Source organism: Monopterus albus, unplaced genomic scaffold, assembly GCF_001952655.1.
Source record: "Monopterus albus unplaced genomic scaffold, M_albus_1.0 scaffold2.1, whole genome shotgun sequence".
Taxonomy (NCBI): Eukaryota; Metazoa; Chordata; class Actinopteri; order Synbranchiformes; family Synbranchidae; genus Monopterus; species Monopterus albus.
Window position 1 is genome coordinate 6309222 of NW_018127882.1, and position 22247 is coordinate 6331468.

Sequence of the window (22247 nt, forward strand, 5' to 3'; positions counted from 1 at the left end):
CATTAACATTTTAATTTAAAATGGAAATATATGAATTATGTTGTAATAAATATCTGCAAACAAAGTGACAATGTGCACCTCGATGATAAAGCTCAACTCGTCTACTCTCTAGACACAGGAAGTTGAGATTGGGATCATTATGGTGCTGTGCCACAGTGAATATCTTCCCCCCTTCCAGATCAAGTACAAGTTCCCCATGACTCTGGTCTTCCTGAATCAATGAAAATGAATGGAAACTGTTAAGAAACACACTTGATGAAAAGTGAATACATGTACAACAGTTCTGAATGGATCAAGCCAGCACAGCAAACAGGGGCTATAAAACATTCAATTAAACTCATCAGTGGAGTGCACAGCTTGGTACTCTCCTAATGCTTTGGTTGGAAGGCTCCTGGCTCACCTTCCTGTCTGTTCTGGCTTGGAGGCGACCTTTGCTGATAATCACAGTGAGGGAGAGAAGACTGAGGTTGTGGTTGGGTTGGGGAGCTGACAGTTGCGTCCTTCCAGAGGATTCACTGGCCAAGTAGAACTGAGGCTCGTCCTCTTCTGAGTCAGAGTCTATGGCAGAGAGAAAGAGAAGAAAGAAGAACATGTTTCTAATTTCATTCATCAATGAAAAAACAAAACTCATCCAAATACAGGACAAAACCTTCCTGAGTAATATAAATACTTTTTAACAACCTCTCTTGCCAAACTGAGGTGTGTACAACAGAGCTGTACTAAGCTGCTACAAAGTCAGTGCAGTTGTGTTTCCACTGCACTATAAAACACTTGCTCATCTTCTACACCCTGATCATGAGGGGGCAGTGTGAGCCGCTGTGAAGCGACGCATAACTCATGGGTTGTGTCCAAAATCACTCCGTATTCACTCATTCACTACGCCCTAAATTATGTACACTAAGGAGTTCATTCAATAGTGTAGAGTAAATTGATATTTCAGACACTCATTAATCATCGTCATTGTGCATCATCGCTAACAGTTGTAGAATTGTGCAACAATAGTTTTCCACCTGACAAGATGCAGAGCATTACATTGTGGGATTGTTAGCAGAAAGTAGCGTACATGGCATGTACACTACTATTACATTCTATTGTGGAAATTTTGAGTGCACTATATAGTGGATAGATTTACACAGTCATCATTTGGACACCACTACAACATGGCTAACATGCAATATGGTGAGTAGGGAGAGATTCTGGACATAGCCTTAGTGTCAGTGAGATGTTAGTTACTAGCTTGCAACATGGAGCCTTTGGCACAAGGCATTATTTTAACCATTCATCAGAAGACCAAGTGAGAGACTCCATTTTCCAATTTTGCTACAATGAAATTACAGACAAAAAGTGAATGCTGAATGTAAGGACTTTCCCCTCAGTGCAATGTTTCAGCCAATCATGTGTCTAAATGACCAGGGTCTTTTGAAGGTGGAGCTCGGCCCCATTCTGCCCTGGGTGGAAGCAGGGCTGACTGAACTGAGTCAGCATGGTTACCTCCTGCTGTTAGAAACAGATGGAAATGAAGTCCAACTTGTGCTTGCCCGGCTCCGCATGAATAAAGCAGAGTGAACTGTGCTAATGGAAAAAGAAGTTGCTAATATATCTAAGATCCACATGTCAAACTCACCCAGTCTAAAGGCAGACTTGCAGAGTTGGAACTCATCATGGTGATGTCGGCTGTGGTTGCGGCTGTCAGCTGAGGGGGGAGGAGGGGGAGGCGGCTCCCACATCAATAGATCATTATTGATCCTTTTAGATTAAAGGGTGGGTGAAAAAAAAGTGTTACTTCCAATACAGGATTTAAGACCAATGTAAAGACCTAAAGAGAAACAAAGCTATCTAAAGAAGAATCTATCTAACACAAACAATATAAAAATAAATAAATCAAGAAACGATGTGATGTTTAAAGGCAGACTGTAACACTTAACCCTGTTCTGCGCTCATCTAAGACTGAACTTGCAATACAACAAAATCTTGTATGGTGAAAAAGACCTTAGCTCTTTGTAGTTTATTCTATCAAAGACGATTCAAAATGTGGATAATGTTATCTCTGAGGACAGCGATCACACTCATGCTACTCATACCTGTTGTAGATGCTCTGGAAGGCCTGTTTGCTTGGCAGGAGGACGTAGGCCAGCGGCAGGCTGACATCCACAGCACACTGACACTGTGCAACACACTGTGCCTGAAACTGACGCATCTCCTCTGGGTCGGCTGGAATCACCATCTAAACCAAGGAAGCAGGAGAGGTGAGGAGGAAGGAGTTAAGTCTATGATCTTGATAAGGTGGCTGATAAATGGGATGTGATTTTTATTTCTGTGTGTCTGTCAGCACACCTCCTCAGTCTCAAACATGGTGCGGTTGGAGGAGAATGGAGAGCTGGTTTTGTCGTTGAGTTCACAGTGACTTTCAAAGAAGGCGGCCCCCAGGTCCCTGATGAGGCCCAGGTTCATCCCACCCAGACCTGCTGCCAGGTCCCGCGCCTCACCTCCACGCACACGCACTGATATCCTGTTCACAGAAAAATGAGGACAGGTTTATTTTCATAAGTAATATTGGCTGCTGGTTGAGTAAGCTGTCCAACTTGATGACTAAGAATGACTCCGCTAAGACAAGACAAACAACTTAATCTGGGAGGGCGTCAGTACTGTGCTGATTTCTAGTAGATTACATCATGTAGCTCAACACCTAAATATCTTTTGTCAACTGTGTATGTAATTATTCTCACGCTCACTGCTACAAACCTGGGCAGAGTGTCACGGCTCTTCTTCACTCTGATACAGGGGAAAGAGCCGCCCTCCCAGCCCTCGTATGTCCCTGGTGGGACACAACACATCAGTTCTCTGTCTGCATTTCACATTTAAAAGTTCAGCTTCAGCCATATTTATATATGTGAAATATGTATATATCCATAGAGTTGCTTTTATAGCTTTTAATAATGATTAAATCCTGAAAATAAGCTTTAAGATAACTCATACAAAACATCAAATGGTACGATCTGTAACATCGTATATCATCTCTCACAAATATGATCAAAAGACATACTGGTAATAAATAACTCTAAAAGAGATACAGTCAGTCTTATATAGTGGACACACTGGATTATCTATGATGAGCAATGGGTAGTGGTCAGTGTACTCGAAGTCTTTGGCTGCTCTTTTCATGAACCAGTCAGTCAGTAAAGACAACTACACTAACTGAATACAGTTTGTTCGCACCATGCAGATCGGTAAATGAGGCTTCCAGCAGCTGGGTGAGGCAGGGAGCCCACGGTTGGCTCGGAGCAGACTGCTCGCCCTGGAGGTCTGGAGCCTCCCGGTGGTTCAGCTCCAGCTCCGACAGCTCCAGCACCAAGGTCTCTTGCCGCAGTGACCTCTGGGTCGAAGGTCGACGCTTAGGGGGGGGTCGCAAGTCAGGTATGGGGAAACGAAGTCTGAGGACCGCATGAGGTGAGAGGAGGGTGAAGGAGGAGCACAGCTCACTGCTCTGAGTCTGGGAGGAAACACGTGAGAAACCTTTTAATATTTATTTACAAAATTAAATTTAGTTGAATGTGGACTTAGAAAGTGATTCAGTCACAACTGTAGTCAGCGTTGACCACTGCTCTACCAGCTGCTTAAGACCAGCCTGCTTATTTACTCCTACACCTGGCAATTTTGTGTATGTTTGTGTCAACACAACTATGACTCATCAGACATGATGAGGTTGTCTTTTTAAAGTTTCCCATTGTTTGGCTGATGTAAAAGTTCATCTCTCAGCCTCCAAAACATGACCTTAAATTCTTTAATTCCACTTCAGATTTCCATAGAATTCACAAGTGTATATGTGTTCTGTGTATTCAAAAACTGCTCTCAAAATTTACTAACATGAGATAAATAGTTCTTGGAGCTCGAAGTCCACTGTTCAGGTTTGGGTTGTAATTACAAACATATGCTATGACCTACCCTAAATCATCAGGCTTACCTTGTATTGGATTCATGTATTTCCATAGTCATTACAAACTGCCCTTACTCCTGGTATGCTTAATCATGCTATGACAAAACAGAACTGGTAACATGTATGTTCATTCCTGTTTTCACGTCATGATATTATCATGGATTTCTTGGGAGGTTTACATTTTTAAGACCTTTTCAATAGGTTTCTTTATTATGAATTAAAATACAAGTGCAGTTCCACCTGTGCAAGTCCCGGTCCAGCAGTCTGTGTGGGACAGTGGCTGAAGGCTTTGCTGAGGCTCTGCAGGCGACAGAGGGTGTCCAGATCCAGCTCAGCGCTCAGCTCTGCCAGCTCCACCCGCAACACACTGTCCCGCCGCACAACCCGCTGTTTTCCCTACCAACACACACACACACACACACACACAAGACATGTTTTAAAGGATATGCTGATGTATCTGTTTTCGGATAAATTATTAAGTTATTATCCAGTATGATACAGTTTGTCTGATTAGAAATCTTTGTTAGTGTAAATATTACACTGAAGGAAGGGGGTGTAACTTTTATCTCTTTTCATTTGTAGTCATGTTTCATTTATCAAATAATTAATTTGTTCCCGTTGTCTGTAATGACTCCTGTGAATCCTCACAGCTCGACCTAAAACACCAGTCTTTCTCAGGGTCCGGTGTCTACATTTTAACACTAAACTACTTTGTTACTACACAAATCAAACAATCATAAGCTGTACAGCACAGTTTGAAATCTACCTTATACCAAAACAAACAGAAAATGAATGTAAATAAATAAAATTTCTTAAGATAAAGAAGGTGTGTACAGTATGTGTGTAAATAAATATGTACCTTACGCAGGTGTTTCTCACTGAGGCTGTAGTGTATCTGGGCACAAGGTCTGGCTGCAGCTCCAACTTTGAACAGACCAGCTTTGTGGAACTGAAGCAGCTGGAAAGAGACACAGAAAGACACACTGCACTCTCAAATCTTCATAACAACATAAACTACTTTCAGACAGTAGATAAAGTTTTCTTATAAATGACATTTTCATCTGAGATTTCCAACATGCTGGAAGTCAAATATACAGTATATGCCATTGGTTCTAGTAAAAAAAGAAATAAGTGTCAGCTGTGACACAGGTGTTCAGACACTGAAATGGTACAGACTTATGTGATCACTTACCATTGTTACTGTTTGCAACAGCAGTAATTACTGGCCTCATTAAAAATATAATGACCTACTGTGAAAGGCCTAATAAGATGTAATTAAGTTTGAAGTCTTGCAGTATGAACACCGTCACAGAATCAGCTGGAGAGCTACAAAGACATTTCCCACCTCACTGTACTCAGGCTTCCCGTCCTGCCAGAGGGACTCCAACAGCTCCAGTCTGCTGAAGGAAAGGTCAGAGGTCATAGTCCGACTGCGACGCCTCCCGCTCCGCATCTCACAAGCAACCTGCACTGCTGCTCCCGTCAGTCTGGAAGAGGACAACAGAGGAGATGAGAAAGCATGAGGCAGTCACTCACTGCTAGAAGCTTGTAGAAGGCCTTCACAATAGATGTGTGTGTGTGTGTGTGTGTGTGTTCATGTGAATTGCTGGATGTAAAAGTGGGAGTGGGGACAGGATTAAGAAAAAGAAGGGGAGAGAAACACAACATGATGAAAAAGTCCAAAGTAAACATCCAATTGCTGCACAAAAATACATTTCAATGACTCACCAAAGACAAAATATGCATCTCTGCTTTTCTACCTGAGATGGGAGTGTGGGCAGGCTTTGGCGAAGCCTTGTCTCAGATGGTTGAAGTCTCTCTCGCTGAACATGCTGTCCTTAAAGAATGTCAGCTCCTGGAAGAACATCTGAGACACCTGAGCCAGTGACGAGGGTCTGTCAGGTCTAGACGACGGCTCCTCCTGCAGCAGGGTCAAGGTGAGCCCACCAAGCGTCAGCCGCAGTAAAGCATCAGGCTTCAGCTGCTCTGCCTGGCCGCTGTGTGAACGTCCTGTAAGGGAGAATTCAAGAGTTCAGGTTTATTTCATAACAAAAAGATGCAGGCTTTCTTAATCAATCCTAAAATAATGATGAAAAACAACACAATTTTAGCTTGAAACTGCAAACATTATCTGGCTCCGAGTACCAGTTTGAGAACTGTCCGATATTTCATATGTTAACCTGCAGATTCCTTCACAGAACTGACTTAAACCTGTTACTCAACACTGCAGCTGATTTTACCTCTGGTCCGGCTGCTGGCCTGTGGTAGACTTGACAGGCAGCCGGCTACAGGATATCTCCTGGGACAATTCATCATGCCCTGGTAGGGAAAATTAGAGATGGAGACCAGATTATGTGTGATTTGATATGTATATTTACAAGTTACAGTTCTGTAAGAAAGAAAGTTAAACAACAGCACACATAATTCTATAAAACATTATATGATAATACCCAATCTGCCATGTGTAAACACTTGCACAGTGTTTTATATTTTAAAAAAACATAAAAAGGCAAACTAATGTATCTAAAAGCGTTCATGGTAATACCAGTACTACATAATACAAATACTAATGATCTAGGAAATTAAGCTTATTCTGCTAATCAAACACCAACCATTGCTTTACATATGACCATCAGCTAAATGCTTGAACTATAAACATGCACACACTCACAGACTGTGCCTGTGCAGACAGAGCTGTGGGTTGTGAGAGGCTGGCTAGACTGTGTGTAGAAGACTCCATATCACTGTCTGACAGCTCGCTGCCGGAGCGCATAGACGTCACACTACTGCTCATCCCAGGACCCATGGAATAAAACATTTCTGCAGAAACAAAATGCACACATACACCAAATAACATGTTAAGTCCTACATTGTAAACTAACACTTTGGCAGGAAGGAAAGACAGGTGGAGTGTCTTGAAAGTTATTTCCAAATCAGCATTCCAGGTGGGGCAATCAGCCAGTAAAGAATGATTTCCTGTAACTTGTATTAATTCTGGCATGATTAACCTTTGCTGCTCTCTGTACCTCCATTCTCCAGAAGGGTAATGTAAGGCTCCAATTCAGGCTCTGCCTCCCACTCCCCGTCTCTGGGACTGGAGCCCAGCTGCTTACTGAGGTCCTCCTCAATCATACGCAGGTCGTCTGTGTCTAATGGGCGGCTGTGTACTCCACAATTAGTCTCTGGCTCTGGGGAAGAGGTTTATCAGTGTGTGTGTGTGAGAGAGAGAGAGGAAGAGAGAGGCTGAGGCAGAATCTCAGCTCATGTTTATGAGCCATTTACAGATGTCAGTGAACCTAGGTCAGAGCCCTCCAGCCTGATGAGTTTTACATTGCTAATGTATTTCTAAATTATATTAGTCATAAGTTGTGTATTTCTGAAGCTTGCGGGCAGGTCATTACCTTTTAGTTTCGAGATAAACAGAAGATAGAATATGTATGGCTAATGTAAATTTGTGGTTCGACTTTATGAGTGAGAGTATTAATGTGTGTTCTTGGTTCATTTTACTCATCATAAACACAAAGGATGAAGAAATGAGTACCGGTCGCACCTCTCAGAGCAGACACAATTAAGATCCTAAATTCAGACTCAAATTTCCCATTAAACTGTCCTGTCTGGTCGAACAGTGTGAATATGGAACATTTTATCACAAAAGCATGTGTGGCCCTGGTCTTGAGTTGGTGTTATGTGCGTTACATCACAGTGGCTGTGTGGTACTGTACCAGTGTCTATGCTGAGAGCTGCCAGCAGGTCTATCAGATGGGTGATTTGATCTGGAGACAGCAGCATGTGTACGCAGCCCACCTTTCCATCCAATTCCAACTGAACACCCCAGAGAAAAACGCACGATACAGAAGTCAGTATGAGAGGACAACTGTATTGTATACTTAATATACAATACAAGAAAGAGCTACACACACCTTTGGTCCAGGCAGCATGTCGTTCTGTTTGACCTTGACGGTGGTTTCGATGAAACCAGAACAACTCCCTATGAGTAATGGCTGAGATGGAGGACAGGGAGGGGTTACCAGGGGCTTTACCCCCTCCTCTTCCTCTTCCTCCTCTCCTTCACTAGCCATGGCTGAATCATGGCGAACCTCCTCCGGAGGACCCTTAAGAAAGAAAAATCTTTTAGCATTTAAAGATATTAAAGAGTTACATTGGGGTTGTTGTCCTGACTGTTAGAAATACTGTGGCACATTTATGGTGTGTATCACCTGTACTATGCCGGTGCTGTCGTAGAACAGCTGAACAGCACTCATCTGGAGGATCTTGTGCAGGAAGGCAGGCGGCTGGTGGATGTCAACAGGCACAGCAGTCTGGCTGGCTGGATCTCGCACCGCCTCGTCGAAGTACTCCAGCCTGGAGCAACATCATGTAAACAAACATTAAAATTAAAGCGAGTATCTATGAGGAAAAGTGATGCTGTTAAGAACTAAAAAGAACAGGCTGTGGTTTGTCTAGTACAAATGAAGAAGTTGTCACCTGGATTGTGAAAAAAATGGTTTAAGGTAATGTGATTTTGAGAAACATTCAGTACCATTTGTACAGAGCTCTGTCACATTGTTTTGTCTTGTGTTGCTTGACATTCAGTACCATTTGTACAGAGCTCTATCACATTATTTTGTCTTGTGTTGCTGAAAAACTGTCACACTATCAGTGCCTTATCTCTTCAGGAGAGATGATGCCACCGACTACTGGAGAACAAGCTTTTAATCAACACTGATAAACACTGTAACATGTTTCGCAGGACTTTTATGAGCTGTTCTAAAGGTCTGACTGTTCAGATGTCCAGAACCTCCTGTCTGTAATCCTAGAGAACACAGCCATCCTGAGAAGCTTTGCCAGGAAAACAAAAAGGGTTCAACAGTGCCACGGTAAAATGTCAACAGTCAAGTGACATACCAGGGTGATGATTTAGTTTCAGAAGTGAGAAGAGCATAAAGCAAAATATATAAATAAATAAACTGTACTGTATTGTGACCCTAACTAAGACAAATGTAGTTTTATAGATGAAATGTTCTGATGTATAATGTGTTTGTATATTTACTACAAAGAGCACTGGGTTCTTTATTTTTAATGATGTTAAAGTGAAGAGTTTTTTTTAGAACAAACTTCACTTTGAACAAAAAAAAAAGCCCAGATTTTTTTCAAACAAGAAAAACATAGGCCTAAAAAAGGCAAGGCAGTCTGTAGCCTAAGAGCTGAAACCAAGGGCTAAAAAAGCTCAAAGAACTTCTGAGCGCACATTAATAACTAAAGGCACATTTTTATCTATTCATTTCTTCTCTCAGCTGTACTGTAGCCAGAGGGCAGAAAGAGGGAAATGTTTAGTGAGATTTTAGTGAGAAAATCAATCTGAAACTATAAAAGAGAAAAGGACATGTCCCCTGCATTCCCAGTGGAAATTACCCTGACATATACAAAGGAAGCCAACAGCAGCTGGTAACAAATCAAAGGAGCAGTTGAGAAGGTATGCAACTATAGGACGACTATAAATTACCTCAGCTACCTTCACTTTGCAGATGTAGCAATGATAATAATGTCACTATTGAGCACTATTACATCTGATTAGAAATGACCACTGCAGCTGTAAATAGTTAATATGTTATGTCAACAATGCAGCAAACCTACGCAAATCCATTAAGAACGATAATCACTTTTAATACCTCTAATACCTACATTCAGGTAACAATCTGGCTGTCCATAGCAACAGTGGCTGTGGCTATTTTACACCTATCCATCACTGTCACCGCCACTGACTCCCCTCACAGCCCATATTGATGACACTGTCTCTGCACCCAGAAGTTATTTGCAGCAACTGATAAGACCCTGTTCAGGTGAACGACCTTGTTGATACCATCCCTGTTTAAAATGAGCTGCACACTGAGGCCATTTCACAACACAAGGCTAAGAAGAGCAAGTTCATTATGAGCTGGGGCCTGTTCTCCTTGTCTGCTGCTGAGCAGAGAGAAGATGAAGTCTAATTCTTAGATTCTGTTTTGCTTTCCATCTGCCCTGATAGTAGTGTAAGCACTGATGTGGGAGAGTTACAATGTTGCTGATCATAGAGAAAGACACTACACTGGAGTGAGTGATGGAAAGAGAAACACAAGCAAAATACAAAAATCAGCATTGTTAGTTTATGACATGTCAAGGAGATTTGATAAACGATGTACTGATTCCACTACAGAAAACACATGGTTACAGGTGTAATTTAAAGCCTCTTTTAGTTAAAATCACAACCAACTAATATGTTTTGTGTTTTGATCACAGAATAATTACTCTTCATATGAGTAAGACATCATTATCAATTACATGGATATGCCAGGAAACCTCACATACTTCCACCCCTGTGCCTTTTAAAGCTATAGGCGGTATTCAAATGTAATGATAACAGATGCAAATCACATGTTAAGTAGCTTTACATGCACCATGTTCTTTGTAGAACAAATCAGGTGACTCTTCTGAGCTGATCTGCTTCATATTTCTAAAGCAATAAAATGAAAAAGCAACTAAGGTAGAAGTTTCTATAAATATATAGAACTGTTAATCAAACTGTAAAGGTGCCCTTTAAAGTTATATTTCTAAATGTACCAAGTTTCTTCCTTTCACAGTGTTTCGACAACACGAGTAATATGTTAAGTATTTTCCATGAAAATGAATTAACTAGAGTATGTATAAAAAACAGGGAATTTCAAATAAAATGCAAAAAAACAAAAGGATGAGGAACAATAATCTAAAGGTCTTTCATTGGGAAAGAAAATCTAATTTTTCTTGTTTGCAGCCCATTTTCTCTGAGTGAAACTTAGAACATTTACTCCAACCTACCGTTTGATGTGCACCTCTAAGGCAATGCCTGTTTCCAGGTCCAGGGGCTGGTGTTCAATGCGGATGATAGTGTCTACAAAGGTGACTTTAATGCGACGAAGGACTGGACACACATACAAGATGAGATACATGCAAAGATTTATTAGCACTGATCTTTCCAGTCATCTTTTCTTAGCCATGTGTTCAGACTGGGCTTCATTTGGGAATTGTTTTCACTAATACTTTTATTGTGTATTATTACTGGAAATTTTTGTCTACATTTGGCATTGTCACTTTTTACAAAGTGAGGACACACAGCTTTGTCTCACCTGTCTCAATAGTTTGTGCAAACATCTCAAGCCCCTCCAGGGGGGCAGGCGGCTCCTCCGATGCCTCTGGGGGGTCCTTCAGGCACTCCTGAGCCAGTTGCATGCTGGAGGTCATGCTTGATGACCAGCCTTGGGACTCCCACCCCCCACCTGAGTGCAAGCAAAGGCATGTGCTTTAGTCAGTTTTGTCCTTTAAGGCTGCTGTAAAGGTGATCGCTCCTTGAACACAGATGACGACTCATCTTAAGACAGTGGTCTTTTTCCCCTTTTCACTGTTTTCTTTCTGTGCTTAGACAGATACCTAAGCATTTGTCTAAAAAGTCAGTAGCTTACTCTGCAGTGAGCATAAATATTCAATTTTGGACACTAATAATTGTCACTTTGCATAGTAACTGACAGTTGTAGCTTTGCATGAGTATAATTTTATATTATAAAATACAACCCGTTGCACTGTGGTAGTGTCAATTGAAAGTTGGACATGCTTTGCACACTACTTTCTTAATTTCATCATGGGGCCTTTTGAAGGCAGGTACTCTAGGCATACAAAGAAACACTCAGAATTCAAATAAAATAGCAAACAATAGTTGTAAAATATAACTGGGCCATAATTTCAAACATGGACATTTGAAGAACTCAAACTTGTGCTCTATATCAACAACAACTTAAAGAAATCAGACTTTACAGTATTAATCATGACTTCTCATTTGGACAATATGGGCATATATCTACACTGTGGAATAAGTGTCAATCAAAGGTAAGCTTACAAGTAGAGTATTTATCGTTATTTTACAGAAGTGTTCTAACTATTCAAGCTTGCTATAGCCCCCTGTAGCTATTTCACATTAATATTCATATAATGAGGTTATACAGGCTTGGTTGTAAAAATACTGAATAATGAGTAACCTTTAAACTACTAAAATACAACCACTGTTTCATACAAGTATGGACAATATTTGAAAAATATGAAGGCTGCCCCCTGCTGACCTCTCTTTGGCAGGGACAGAGCTATACTATGGCTTGACACTGTCTTGTTCTACCAACCACATCTGGACCACCATCAATCCGCCATTCCTTGCTTTATGTCGGCAGAATGAATGGGGACAGTGTGGGCTAATACAACCTGGAGAAAATCACCCAGGTTGATTCAAAAGGATATTTTTTAAGTGAACCTACTGGTCCGATACTTGGGACGACATGTTATTTGAAGACCAGAAACTTCTAAGGTGCAGTGATCGGTCAGAAGAGCTTGCCAAGGGATGGTCGCTGCTATGCTGCTCACAAAGCCATCCACTATCTCCAGTGGAGCCCCCAGAGACTCCAAAAGCTCATTGACCGCCTGGTGAAAAGAGGAAACACACAGTAAGGAGTAGGGGGAAATATAAAGTAAAAGAAATAACTGGTTTCGTATTTGTCTCATCATTCTGGGTGCAGTACATAGACTGAATGGTGCTGACTTGTAAAGGACAGTGCACAGTTAGCATAGCTGGTCTATCTATATATTCAGAGCGTTTAGACATTGAAGGAAATGTAGATAATGATGTCCGTGATGCTTTTCCCATCAGTAAAATGCCTCGCGGTAATGCGAGCTAAGCTACCAGTATGACGTTGGAGATTGTTGTGGAACTCCAGTGCAGTTGCGAAACAGTCAAGGGTGGTTGAGTCCGACAAAAACATCCGAAGACCGCTACTGATGAGGTCCTCTTTATCAAAACTCACCCACACATCGAGGTTGATTTCCTTGATGACACCGCTGCCGTTGTATAGGTCTAAGCCCAGCTGGTCCAAGCTCAGACGTTCCTGCAAAAAGTGACCGAGGTAGTGCTGTAAGAGGTACCGACAGGCCCGCTTCTTGATTGAGCCGGACCAGGGGAAAAGCCAGCGAGACATAGGGCCAAAGAGAGCGGGGAGAGGGAGCGAAGAAGTGGCAAGGAGAACGAGTACAAGAACAGTCCTCTGGCAACTGCATAACAGACCAACACAAAGTGTGCAAAAATGAGGAATGAGCCACAGCTAGCTACAAGGGGCTAAGGAAGGGGTTTGACACAAAAACTAGAAAATACTTTGTGTCACAACCGACGAGCCTCCCACGTTACTTAACGAGACGTTACTCCAACCGACTGTAGCCGTCTCGGGACATACTTTCAGCCCGTTTGTGTCGAATTGAAACGAAACGGTCTTGTCGGTTCGTATCTCTTGTTTCAGGGGTTGTTTATTGTTATCATACGCCAAGTGACGATATGGTGGAGACGTCTGTGCGTCATGCGTCACCGCGGACGCAAGGCTAAATCCGGAAAAAAGACATAATGGCACCCAGGCGCCATCTTTGTAAGGTCCATTTATCCGCCTGAATACAATTCGAATAGGCATTTGTAGTACATAACATTATCAGTTAAATTTACATATATATTTTGGCCTCAAATTAACATCCCATTAGGAACAATCTACGTGCAAATAATTGGAATATGGAGTAAATTCCATACCATAAGGAATGAGTTATTTTAATGATAAGTAAAGATCTTGATTTTACTCCAAAACAAAGAAGCAACAAGGAAGAACACACAAGTGCATCCACCTTCTGAAAAGAATATGTATGTAAAATACAGATGTGCTATGTTATACCAATTACACAAGCTAAATAAGAGTTATCAACATATTGGAGAGACTGGTAAAAATCATGTCACATTTCTAAGTTTTGTCCAATCCTTGATATTTTGAGAAAGCATAATTACAGGAACTGAAAAAATATTAGAGCCGTTATTAAAGAATACTAAATGACAGATTTTTTACTTTTAATGAATTTGCTAAAATGTCCATAAATATTTTCATTGTCACTACAAGTTAATGTGAGGATGATAGACAAAAATGGCAGTTTTATCCAGTTAAAGTTAAACCTATACTCAAGTGTGTAAAAATTGAAGGGGTCTGAATACTTTCTGAAGTCACATTTATATGTTTACACCCTTTAACTGCAGCGCCCCTGTAACAAATCTATTCATAAGTGACTTCACGCTAAGACTTTTTCTGTTTTAAGATACTAGCGTTTCCAAGGTCAAGAATTTACTTTCACGCTCAATATTTTGTTCTTATTGTGGCTGTAGTGAATTTTATCAGTTATGACAAAATTTTTATTGTCAAGTGTAATATAACAAATCAATATAAACAATGTTAAACATCTTTATTCCTATGAAACCATGTAGTGATTTATATACAAATTTTCAGAAACTAAAGTTACGATAGCCAACCACTGTATTAAGACAGTCTTCAGATCAATGTGACATTTTAAAACATTTAACATAAGTATGCTGAATCTACATTATTTGTAAAGAATAAAACAAAACTGATAAATAAAATTATAGGAGATTTAATTTCACACAAGTATTGTTCATCTCTTCATTTTATGAATGCAACATCAGGAATCTGGCCTTCCCTCTGGAAAGTAAAAGGAAAAAGCATTTTAGTGCCTTGCTATAAAATCTGCACACCATTATGGAAATGAGAAGAATCAATATAAATCATGTTACCTTTAACTGAGTGAAGATATGTGCCGCTCTGTTGAAATCCCACTCATTGTCTTGCAGACACCTACAACAGAAAATAAGTGTTTAGATATTTAAAATGAAGTGAATAAATGATGGCATACAACACTGCCAGCACTGCTATTACAACAGCAGACTTACTTTTGGGACCATTCCAGGTTCATGCCAGACTTCAGTGAGAAGGCTGTGAGCATCTCCTGCTGCGGTGCAGTGAGGGTGGGGACAGGGCTGGAAGATGGAGTCGGGGCAGGAGCCACAAAGGCTCGCCTAATCTCCTCTGTTGTGGCCATTCGGATGAAAAGCTGGTCGTTGACGATGCACAACCTGTGGCACAGGAAGAACACAGTAGAGAGACAATGTTTCATGAATTTCAGGAGGATATAAACTTCCTCTTAAGATCACCTGCCACATACACCAAGACGAAGTTCACATGCCAGGTTATTAGACTCACCTAGGCATAACCAATATGGCCTTGTACTACTGCCGTGCCATAAATCCTACTTTCATGAAAGCTACATAACTCAATTTTCATTAAAACAGTTTGAGTAGTTAGTTAATATTACAATTCATCAGCATCTAATTGCACCGAATAAACTTGCAACATGTATTTTTTGTTAGTACGTTAGATAATAAAAATTATCAGTTATTTTTGTTTAGACCTCTTATGCAGGCTTGTTTTTGAATTGTTTATACGAGATGACCAGAACATTAATTTAAGACGTATTGTGGAAAAACTAGTGAGTGAGCCCACTGAATTACAGCTATAGATCTCTATAAAACATAAAATCTGGGGTGCCAGGAGGCCTAATGTTTAAGTCACCATTGCATGTCATAGCCCCTATAAAATCAACAATTATAGAAAAAAATAGATCTTTCCATTCATTGGCTGTTATTTCACAGGACATCTGTCCTCAGGTTCTTTTAATTTTCTAGATGATCCACAACTGCGATCACTGTGTTTGCACAATGGAACCGGTCTTTTCCACAGGGGAAAGCAAGGACAACAGGAAGACTGAAACCACTGGGATCTCACTAAACCTACCCAGAAGTCCCTGCTGGGACTGTGATGAAAACGCGAGAGAAGGCCATGGTTGAGTCTCGGGATTTACCGTCAACAGCAACTGAAAAACAGACAACGCAAATTAGTAACAAAATTGACACCACTTGTACTGTATGTGCAGCGAAGGAGAGCAAAACATAAAATCACAAAGACCAAACAATTCACCTTCTTTAAAGACACCGCTCACTGTGAATGACAGTAGTGTGCTCTGTAAACAGAAAACATAGTTGCAGAATTAACACAGAAATGCTTAACAGTGAGAGGAAGACACTAATGCCAAGTGCAGGCTGTCAGAACTCACAGTGTAGGTGTTTACATCGACAGTAAAGGAGGCGATGTCATGCTGCGTTTTGGGCAACTCGTTGAGAAAAGCCACCACGTTCAGTCGTGTGTGCTTCAGCAGCCGAAACCGCATTGCTAAAGGTGGCAAGATTAAAAAAAAAAAAAGGAAACATCAAAAAGCATCTAAAAAAATCATAAAAATATTCAGTCTCAATAAATCAGACGCTGTGTTAGGTCAAGAGCAGAACAGATAAACTCACTGGAGTCTTTGATCCTCTTCAGGTTTCGACTGTCTTTGTGATACTCTCCCAGACTGCTCCTTAACACCAGAGAAGGACAGATAAGAGTCGATGTGAATACAGCTGGGACTCAGACAGGTACGTGTGAAGAGTGGGATAAGAACAACTGATGAAGTTGTGACAAACATTTTTAAATGACTTACTTATTTAAACAGTGGAAATAATGAATAACTCTACATCCCATTTGTTCATGTGTATGCAAAAACATGTCTGTGTTTGTGTTCTTACCTAGATGGGTTCTGTGTGGAGTATGGTGTTGTGAGGGATAACGATGCTCCATCATGGTAAGCATCCAGGAGTGGCTGTCTGTCCCCAGAGTCATATATACTGTAGTACCTACAACACAGTTGCATATAACATGAGTTAATTTTCTTGACTTTGGTCCTGTGTGTTCTTGTGATTCTTGACCAAAAACCCTTTCCTGGAACTGAAGTCGTGTAAAAAGCAGTACTGATTAACATGTCACGAGCTGGCTCACATTACTACTGCATTCACCCTAGACAATAGGCACCAATTAACTGAATGTTAATAAAAAGGTATAAACTCACTGTTGCAAGAAGTGAAGGATGAGAACCTTGAATTCATCTGATCCAAAACTGCTGCCCTGGATTGTCAAATGGACAAACATTTGTCAGGCCCATAAAGGGGACAATAACTGTCAAGATACTTTAACCTGGAGGAGAACAATGCAGCCTAAAAATTACAATTCTGATTTTAATCCTAATTAAATAAGCACCTTGGAGAGGTTACACTGAGAAGTCACAACAGAAGACATCATCAATGTCAGTTTGAGTAGAACAACATTATTAATAAGTAACCTTGCACGGGGGGATAGTGGTGGGCGTTTCCACATCAAATCCAATGGGTGGGGGCAGGTCTTGTCCATCCTAAAAGAAAGCACACACAGAGAAAACATGAGATGGTGGACTGCAGTATTCAATTTTTTTTATAAATATCACAGTATCAAGATACTGCTAATATATTTTTAAAATGTTTTTTAATAAACATAATTTGCAAAGTTGCCTACATTATCATGGAGACTAACAGTGCAGGGTCATTAATATTATAAACTGTACAACAATGGACATGGAGATGAAAAAGGCAGTTAACATTAGGTCCATTTTTATGAGAAAAAAAATGAAGTGATATAAACATGAACTTACCAGTTTGAGAAGCCGAGGAAACCTCTGACGCACAGCACTGGTACAGGAACAAAAATGAAGAGCAGCAAAGTTATTATCACAGACCCCCCCCTAATACACACAGGTAAAATCATATTCAACACTGTAAATACGACTATCAGTCACACCTGTCAACCCACTTAATTATTTTGTATCTTTCAGTTGATGAAATTTTAGGTTGCTATTTTGTCAAGAACATTTGGGAGAATATAGTCATGTACTGGTACACAGAAATAGACTAACTACAACCAGTGGCTCAAAAAATGTATTCTTTGTATACAAGCAAATACGAGTACACGCTCTTATCCTCCTTCCTTTTCATGCTGTGCCCTTTGACACTTCTCCCACTCCCAAATGTACTTACCAGCAGGTATACTCACCCTCTCCCACAATATGGAGACATACACAGACCTGACATGGAGAACCATTACAAGCACATTTTTCTAGGAGCACACACATACAACGCAGTGACCCATGATTTACCAGACTGTGCTGGAAACCAGCAAACACATCTGTTATGAATTAGTAAAGAGGTGATGCATTGCTGGGGGAGAAGTGGTTACCGCCAGTCTCGTGTTAACTTCCCCCCAAAACTCTGGTCAAGATGTTGGGGAAGAGATGAGTCTACAGCACCAAAAAACAAAACAGGGTCTAGGTAAAAAAAAAAATAAAGTAAAATTTACACAGACACGAACACAAGAGGTGTAACATTCAGAAGGGGTGCCAGTCACTATTCACTGTGGTGTTTGCATCCATGATTATCAGCAAAGAAAGACAATCTGAGAACAGAGCTGAACAGAAAGGACAGCTGGCCTCAGAATGAGCTGGATCCAGCAATCCCACCCCTCGCCCTATAGTCTCCCACTGCTGCACATGCAAAGCAGCTACCAGTTCACAGCTTAACAGTTACGATTGACACTGAGATTGGTTGTCATGCACTAACAGCAACTGTACTTCATGCTGCTTTCAATTTTCCAGCTTGATTTGGGCCCGAGTCTCTGGTTACAGAGGGACAGATATCTTTAATCATTCAACTACATCAATAATCATCTATACTAACTTCTCAGTTAAATATTTGAGCCTTTGTTGTACTGGTCACAGCCATGAAAAACTGGAAGAGGAAGTGTTGTTTTTGTATTTATTTCAGGAAAAACTGAACTTCAGTTCCAGTTCAGTTCATATTTCCCTCAGACGTTAGTTAGGATGTTTGTCAAACTCTCCACTTCATTCACTAAACAGCAGGTGCCCGTTTTAGGCCAAAGAGAGCCAACTTAGTGGAAGAGAGACTTTCTTTTTGGTTTACCACTGGTCATTAATAATGACATAACCCCCTCCACCTCCGCCCAATGGCTTTCCCTGTGGAGTCCCATCTTCTCAATCTCTTCTTGTCATGCTGTCAGTGAGTCAGAGCTCATGGGGACTGAGGCCGAGTAATCGTGACTGTGCCTGCCTTAGGTTGTCCCGAGGTTTTGAGGTGGGATCTTACCCGTCATGGGCTATCCAGCCTTCCATACTCGCCTGATACAGGGGGCCGAGTGGGCAAGGATGCTACAAGGGGAGGGGAAATCATTGGCTGTGGATTTTCTTTGTTCATCCAAACATCTGTGAAGCCAAGCATAGGTTTCCCTCTGTCCAATAAACAATCTACACTGTTATACAGTACTGCTCAAACGGTGGATTGGATTTGCGTTTTTAAAAGCAGTTTAGAGTAAACTATCAAAAAGGATTGTTCTGCTGAATCTTTTTTAACAGCTTGTTGTCAGAGTTATAAAGCATAAGCAGTGTGATGGTGCTGTACAGCAGTTTACGGGATAACTAGTCAGGATGTCAGCAGGGGGAGTGCTGGGTGCAGCATCACTGAGAACAAACAAACAGACCCAAGCTCGAAAGGATGTCCCACAGAATAACTGGCAGAAAGAAGATGGCTGTGGAAGAGTCAAAGCAGGGTGAAAGGAAAACAATGTGGCATTGCATCATGGTTAGATGGTCCTCTCAGCAACTTTCAAAATTTAAAAAATGTTAAGTTTGCGGTGTGAAAAGGAAATCTTGAGGGGAAAAAAAACAAGCTAAAAGGAATAATCTGAGCTGAATTTATAGGGTTCCCTCTCACATGTGTATACAGAAATATAGGGAGTTAACAGTGAATGTCAGGTGGCTCTGCTTGGTCCTAAAGAGGATCCTTCACTGCTGGGGAAACGGTTCCTGTTACTGCAAAGGTATCTTACACACAAACACAATGGCTTCATGTTCTTTTACAGCACACTGCTGAGCACTCCTCTCTTACAGGAAAAACTCCTGCACACTCCTAGTCACACAACTGTGTCCCCTCCGTAAGAAACATCTCCCCTCAACCCATAAAATCACTGACTGACCTGATGTATGAGGCATGATCCTTGAAGTGGTTACACAGAGGGTTCTTGTTCAGCCACAGCTCCACCAGCTTCAGACCTTTCACCTTATCCAGCTCCCGGTCAGATTTCAGCTGGCCGACCATGCAGAAACAGAACAAACGGATGTGACTGGAGGATTAAAAAATAAAATATAGTGCTATGGATGTATTTCATGTCCGGTTAATATTGTGTAGGTCAACTGAGCAGCCAGTTTCACCTCATTGTGGGAAAGGTTGAGTGTCTTCAGATTGGGCACCTTGGTAACCAATTCAGCCAGTTCATCCAGTTTTTGAATGCGGTTGTTACTCAGGTTCAAGCTCGTCAGCTGACAACAGTCAGAGGAGACATATAAGCACAATGACTCTGCCCATCGCTCAATAACAAAGCTGCTAGGGTGTGTGCCTACGTTACGACAATAGCTAATAGTCTGTTACTTGTTTTCCAGCAAACAAAAAAACACATATACTGTATTAATGTTACCTCTGGAATGTTTTCTTCAATGATCTTGATGACAGCTTCCATGTTTGTCTTCCAATTCAGGACAATTTCAATGTTGTGGGACACCAGATCTGGCACAAGAAAGCAAAATTAATACACTACTAAACAAATATTCCAAATTAGAGAAGGATTTAATACCAGTTTATGTCTGCACCATGTATTGAATCCTCAATGTAAACCAACACCACAGGGGCCATTTACTTAGAACAGAATTAAAAATCTCTAATAATTCAGGGGTTTAGTTTTAATAATTACATGAAAGTGATTGAATATGTGTTCAACATTATGTCATACATATGATTAAATGTGAAAGTGATGAAGAGTACAACTTACCTGGGTCTGTTCGAATGTTGTTCAAGTCCAGTGCTTGCTGAGAGCCATCAAAACGTTTTGCCATGCATTGCTGTGAGAGAGAGAGTTGTCTTAAAAATTCGTTCCCAAACCACCCTTTCTACTTTTGTCATATCAAACACAAAGCTGATCACATCCTGGTTGCTTAAGAGCCTATAAATGAACTTGGCAGACCTCACCCACACCTCATCACTTTTCAACCAGCACATTTTTCATATAATACTGATCTAATTTTGATCCATACTCACTCTCATTAAAGAGGCTAATTGAAATCTGAGCCACGGTATTTGTGAGAATTTATCCATTGCAGCAAACTGCGATTACTGCCACAGAATTTACTAGCTCACCTTCAGGTGCTCCAAATGCTCAGGCTTCAGGTCAGACGGAAGGAATGATGGTGGAGCACTGTCATTGACATGCACTTCCACCTTCAGAAAACAAACATCAAGTGTCAAAAGGTACATTATTAAATTGTATCAATTGTACATATCCATCTGTAAATTAGTTCTGACTGTAGATACTGCGCACTCTGCACTGATGTTATTGCACTTCGGGTTAGATGCTGAACTGCAATTCGCTGCCTTGTACTTGTCCATGGGTAATAACAATAAAGTTGAATCTAATCTAATTAGTAAACAGTGACATACCCTAAATAAATCAAGGCTTAGATGAAGTGAGATTTATGTTTATTCATTACTTAAAAGTCAGTGGTGCACAACTACTGGTTGAGAATTTTGTGACACCATAGACAAGGTAAGAAGATAGTGACAGTGTAGTCATCTACAAGTGGCTGAGGGCAGTGTGGCACGTTACCATGACTGGATGATACATAGAATATTCTTTTAGAATATAAAAATTTAAAACATGTTCTGCAGCAATAACAGTGAGATTACATACCTTGTAACCATCTGGATCTGAGATCTTGTGAGAACATTTGTGCAAGGCACTGGCAGCAGAGGAATCATCCACGTAGAAATGGACCTTGTTATGGTCAACATGGTACTGGAGAGACAAGGAGGGCAGGGAATCATAATTTAAAAGCATACATATACAAATATGGTGCCCACCAACACTTTTAATTTAAAATCTCCAGCTTAGTGTCTATATGGGGACTCAAGATACTTTTATTTACCTGCAATCAAGAACTTGAAAAATAATAAAATAAAGGACCCACAAATGACTTTGTTTTAACCAGTACTCTGCATGCAGTTAAAAGGCACAATTTATGAAAATATAATTACAAGCATAAGATGAAAAGAACACTTACAAATTGTTTTTTAGCTAGTTTTTGTTGCAACTGACTTCAAAAACACACAAAAGCCTATTACTTTATCTGCTACTACTATTCTACTTTTTGATGTTTCCGTTAGTTGTTGTCGTCACAGCAAATCTGATTCACATGAGTAAATTTGGCACGTTTTTACGCCGGATGCCCTTCCTGACACAACCCTCTCTACTTAACCAGGCTTGGGACCGGCACAGAAGTCACTGGCGTGAAACACCTGTGGCTAGATAAAAACGTATTACTTTGTAATAACTAATAATAAGAATGTGCTGAACCTCACCTGTACAGGTGT

The 22247-nt window shown here is 40.8% G+C and overlaps 2 protein-coding genes across 2 annotated transcripts in view; both read right to left on the reverse strand.

The window, feature by feature from the left end:
* The window catches only part of atg2a (autophagy related 2A), a 26483-nt gene extending 13136 nt beyond the window's left edge, over positions 1 to 13347 (reverse strand). Inside the window, 21 exon segments of the mRNA XM_020592215.1 lie at positions 79 to 211; positions 401 to 558; positions 1625 to 1746; positions 2082 to 2224; positions 2335 to 2509; positions 2743 to 2815; positions 3217 to 3490; positions 4175 to 4330; positions 4794 to 4892; positions 5280 to 5421; positions 5695 to 5944; positions 6175 to 6253; positions 6606 to 6754; positions 6961 to 7122; positions 7657 to 7756; positions 7855 to 8046; positions 8152 to 8296; positions 10766 to 10868; positions 11074 to 11223; positions 12247 to 12409; positions 12790 to 13347. Of these exon segments, the coding sequence (XP_020447871.1) occupies positions 79 to 211; positions 401 to 558; positions 1625 to 1746; positions 2082 to 2224; positions 2335 to 2509; positions 2743 to 2815; positions 3217 to 3490; positions 4175 to 4330; positions 4794 to 4892; positions 5280 to 5421; positions 5695 to 5944; positions 6175 to 6253; positions 6606 to 6754; positions 6961 to 7122; positions 7657 to 7756; positions 7855 to 8046; positions 8152 to 8296; positions 10766 to 10868; positions 11074 to 11223; positions 12247 to 12409; positions 12790 to 12960 (3139 nt within the window). The 5' untranslated portion in view covers positions 12961 to 13347.
* Positions 13348 to 14184: 837 nt separating this feature from the next.
* nxf1a (nuclear RNA export factor 1a) overlaps positions 14185 to 22247 on the reverse strand; it is a 14942-nt gene continuing 6879 nt past the window's right edge. The window contains exons 6-23 of the mRNA XM_020591494.1: positions 22236 to 22246; positions 21568 to 21672; positions 21018 to 21098; positions 20653 to 20722; positions 20302 to 20390; positions 20039 to 20146; positions 19804 to 19913; positions 17414 to 17450; positions 17069 to 17137; positions 16799 to 16854; positions 16479 to 16586; positions 16212 to 16270; positions 15971 to 16086; positions 15835 to 15877; positions 15652 to 15730; positions 14751 to 14933; positions 14595 to 14655; positions 14185 to 14502 (exon numbers count right to left, since the gene is read on the reverse strand). Coding sequence (XP_020447150.1) covers positions 14464 to 14502; positions 14595 to 14655; positions 14751 to 14933; positions 15652 to 15730; positions 15835 to 15877; positions 15971 to 16086; positions 16212 to 16270; positions 16479 to 16586; positions 16799 to 16854; positions 17069 to 17137; positions 17414 to 17450; positions 19804 to 19913; positions 20039 to 20146; positions 20302 to 20390; positions 20653 to 20722; positions 21018 to 21098; positions 21568 to 21672; positions 22236 to 22246 — 1424 coding nt within the window. The 3' untranslated portion in view covers positions 14185 to 14463. The remainder of the gene's footprint in view (positions 14503 to 14594; positions 14656 to 14750; positions 14934 to 15651; positions 15731 to 15834; positions 15878 to 15970; positions 16087 to 16211; positions 16271 to 16478; positions 16587 to 16798; positions 16855 to 17068; positions 17138 to 17413; positions 17451 to 19803; positions 19914 to 20038; positions 20147 to 20301; positions 20391 to 20652; positions 20723 to 21017; positions 21099 to 21567; positions 21673 to 22235; position 22247) is intronic.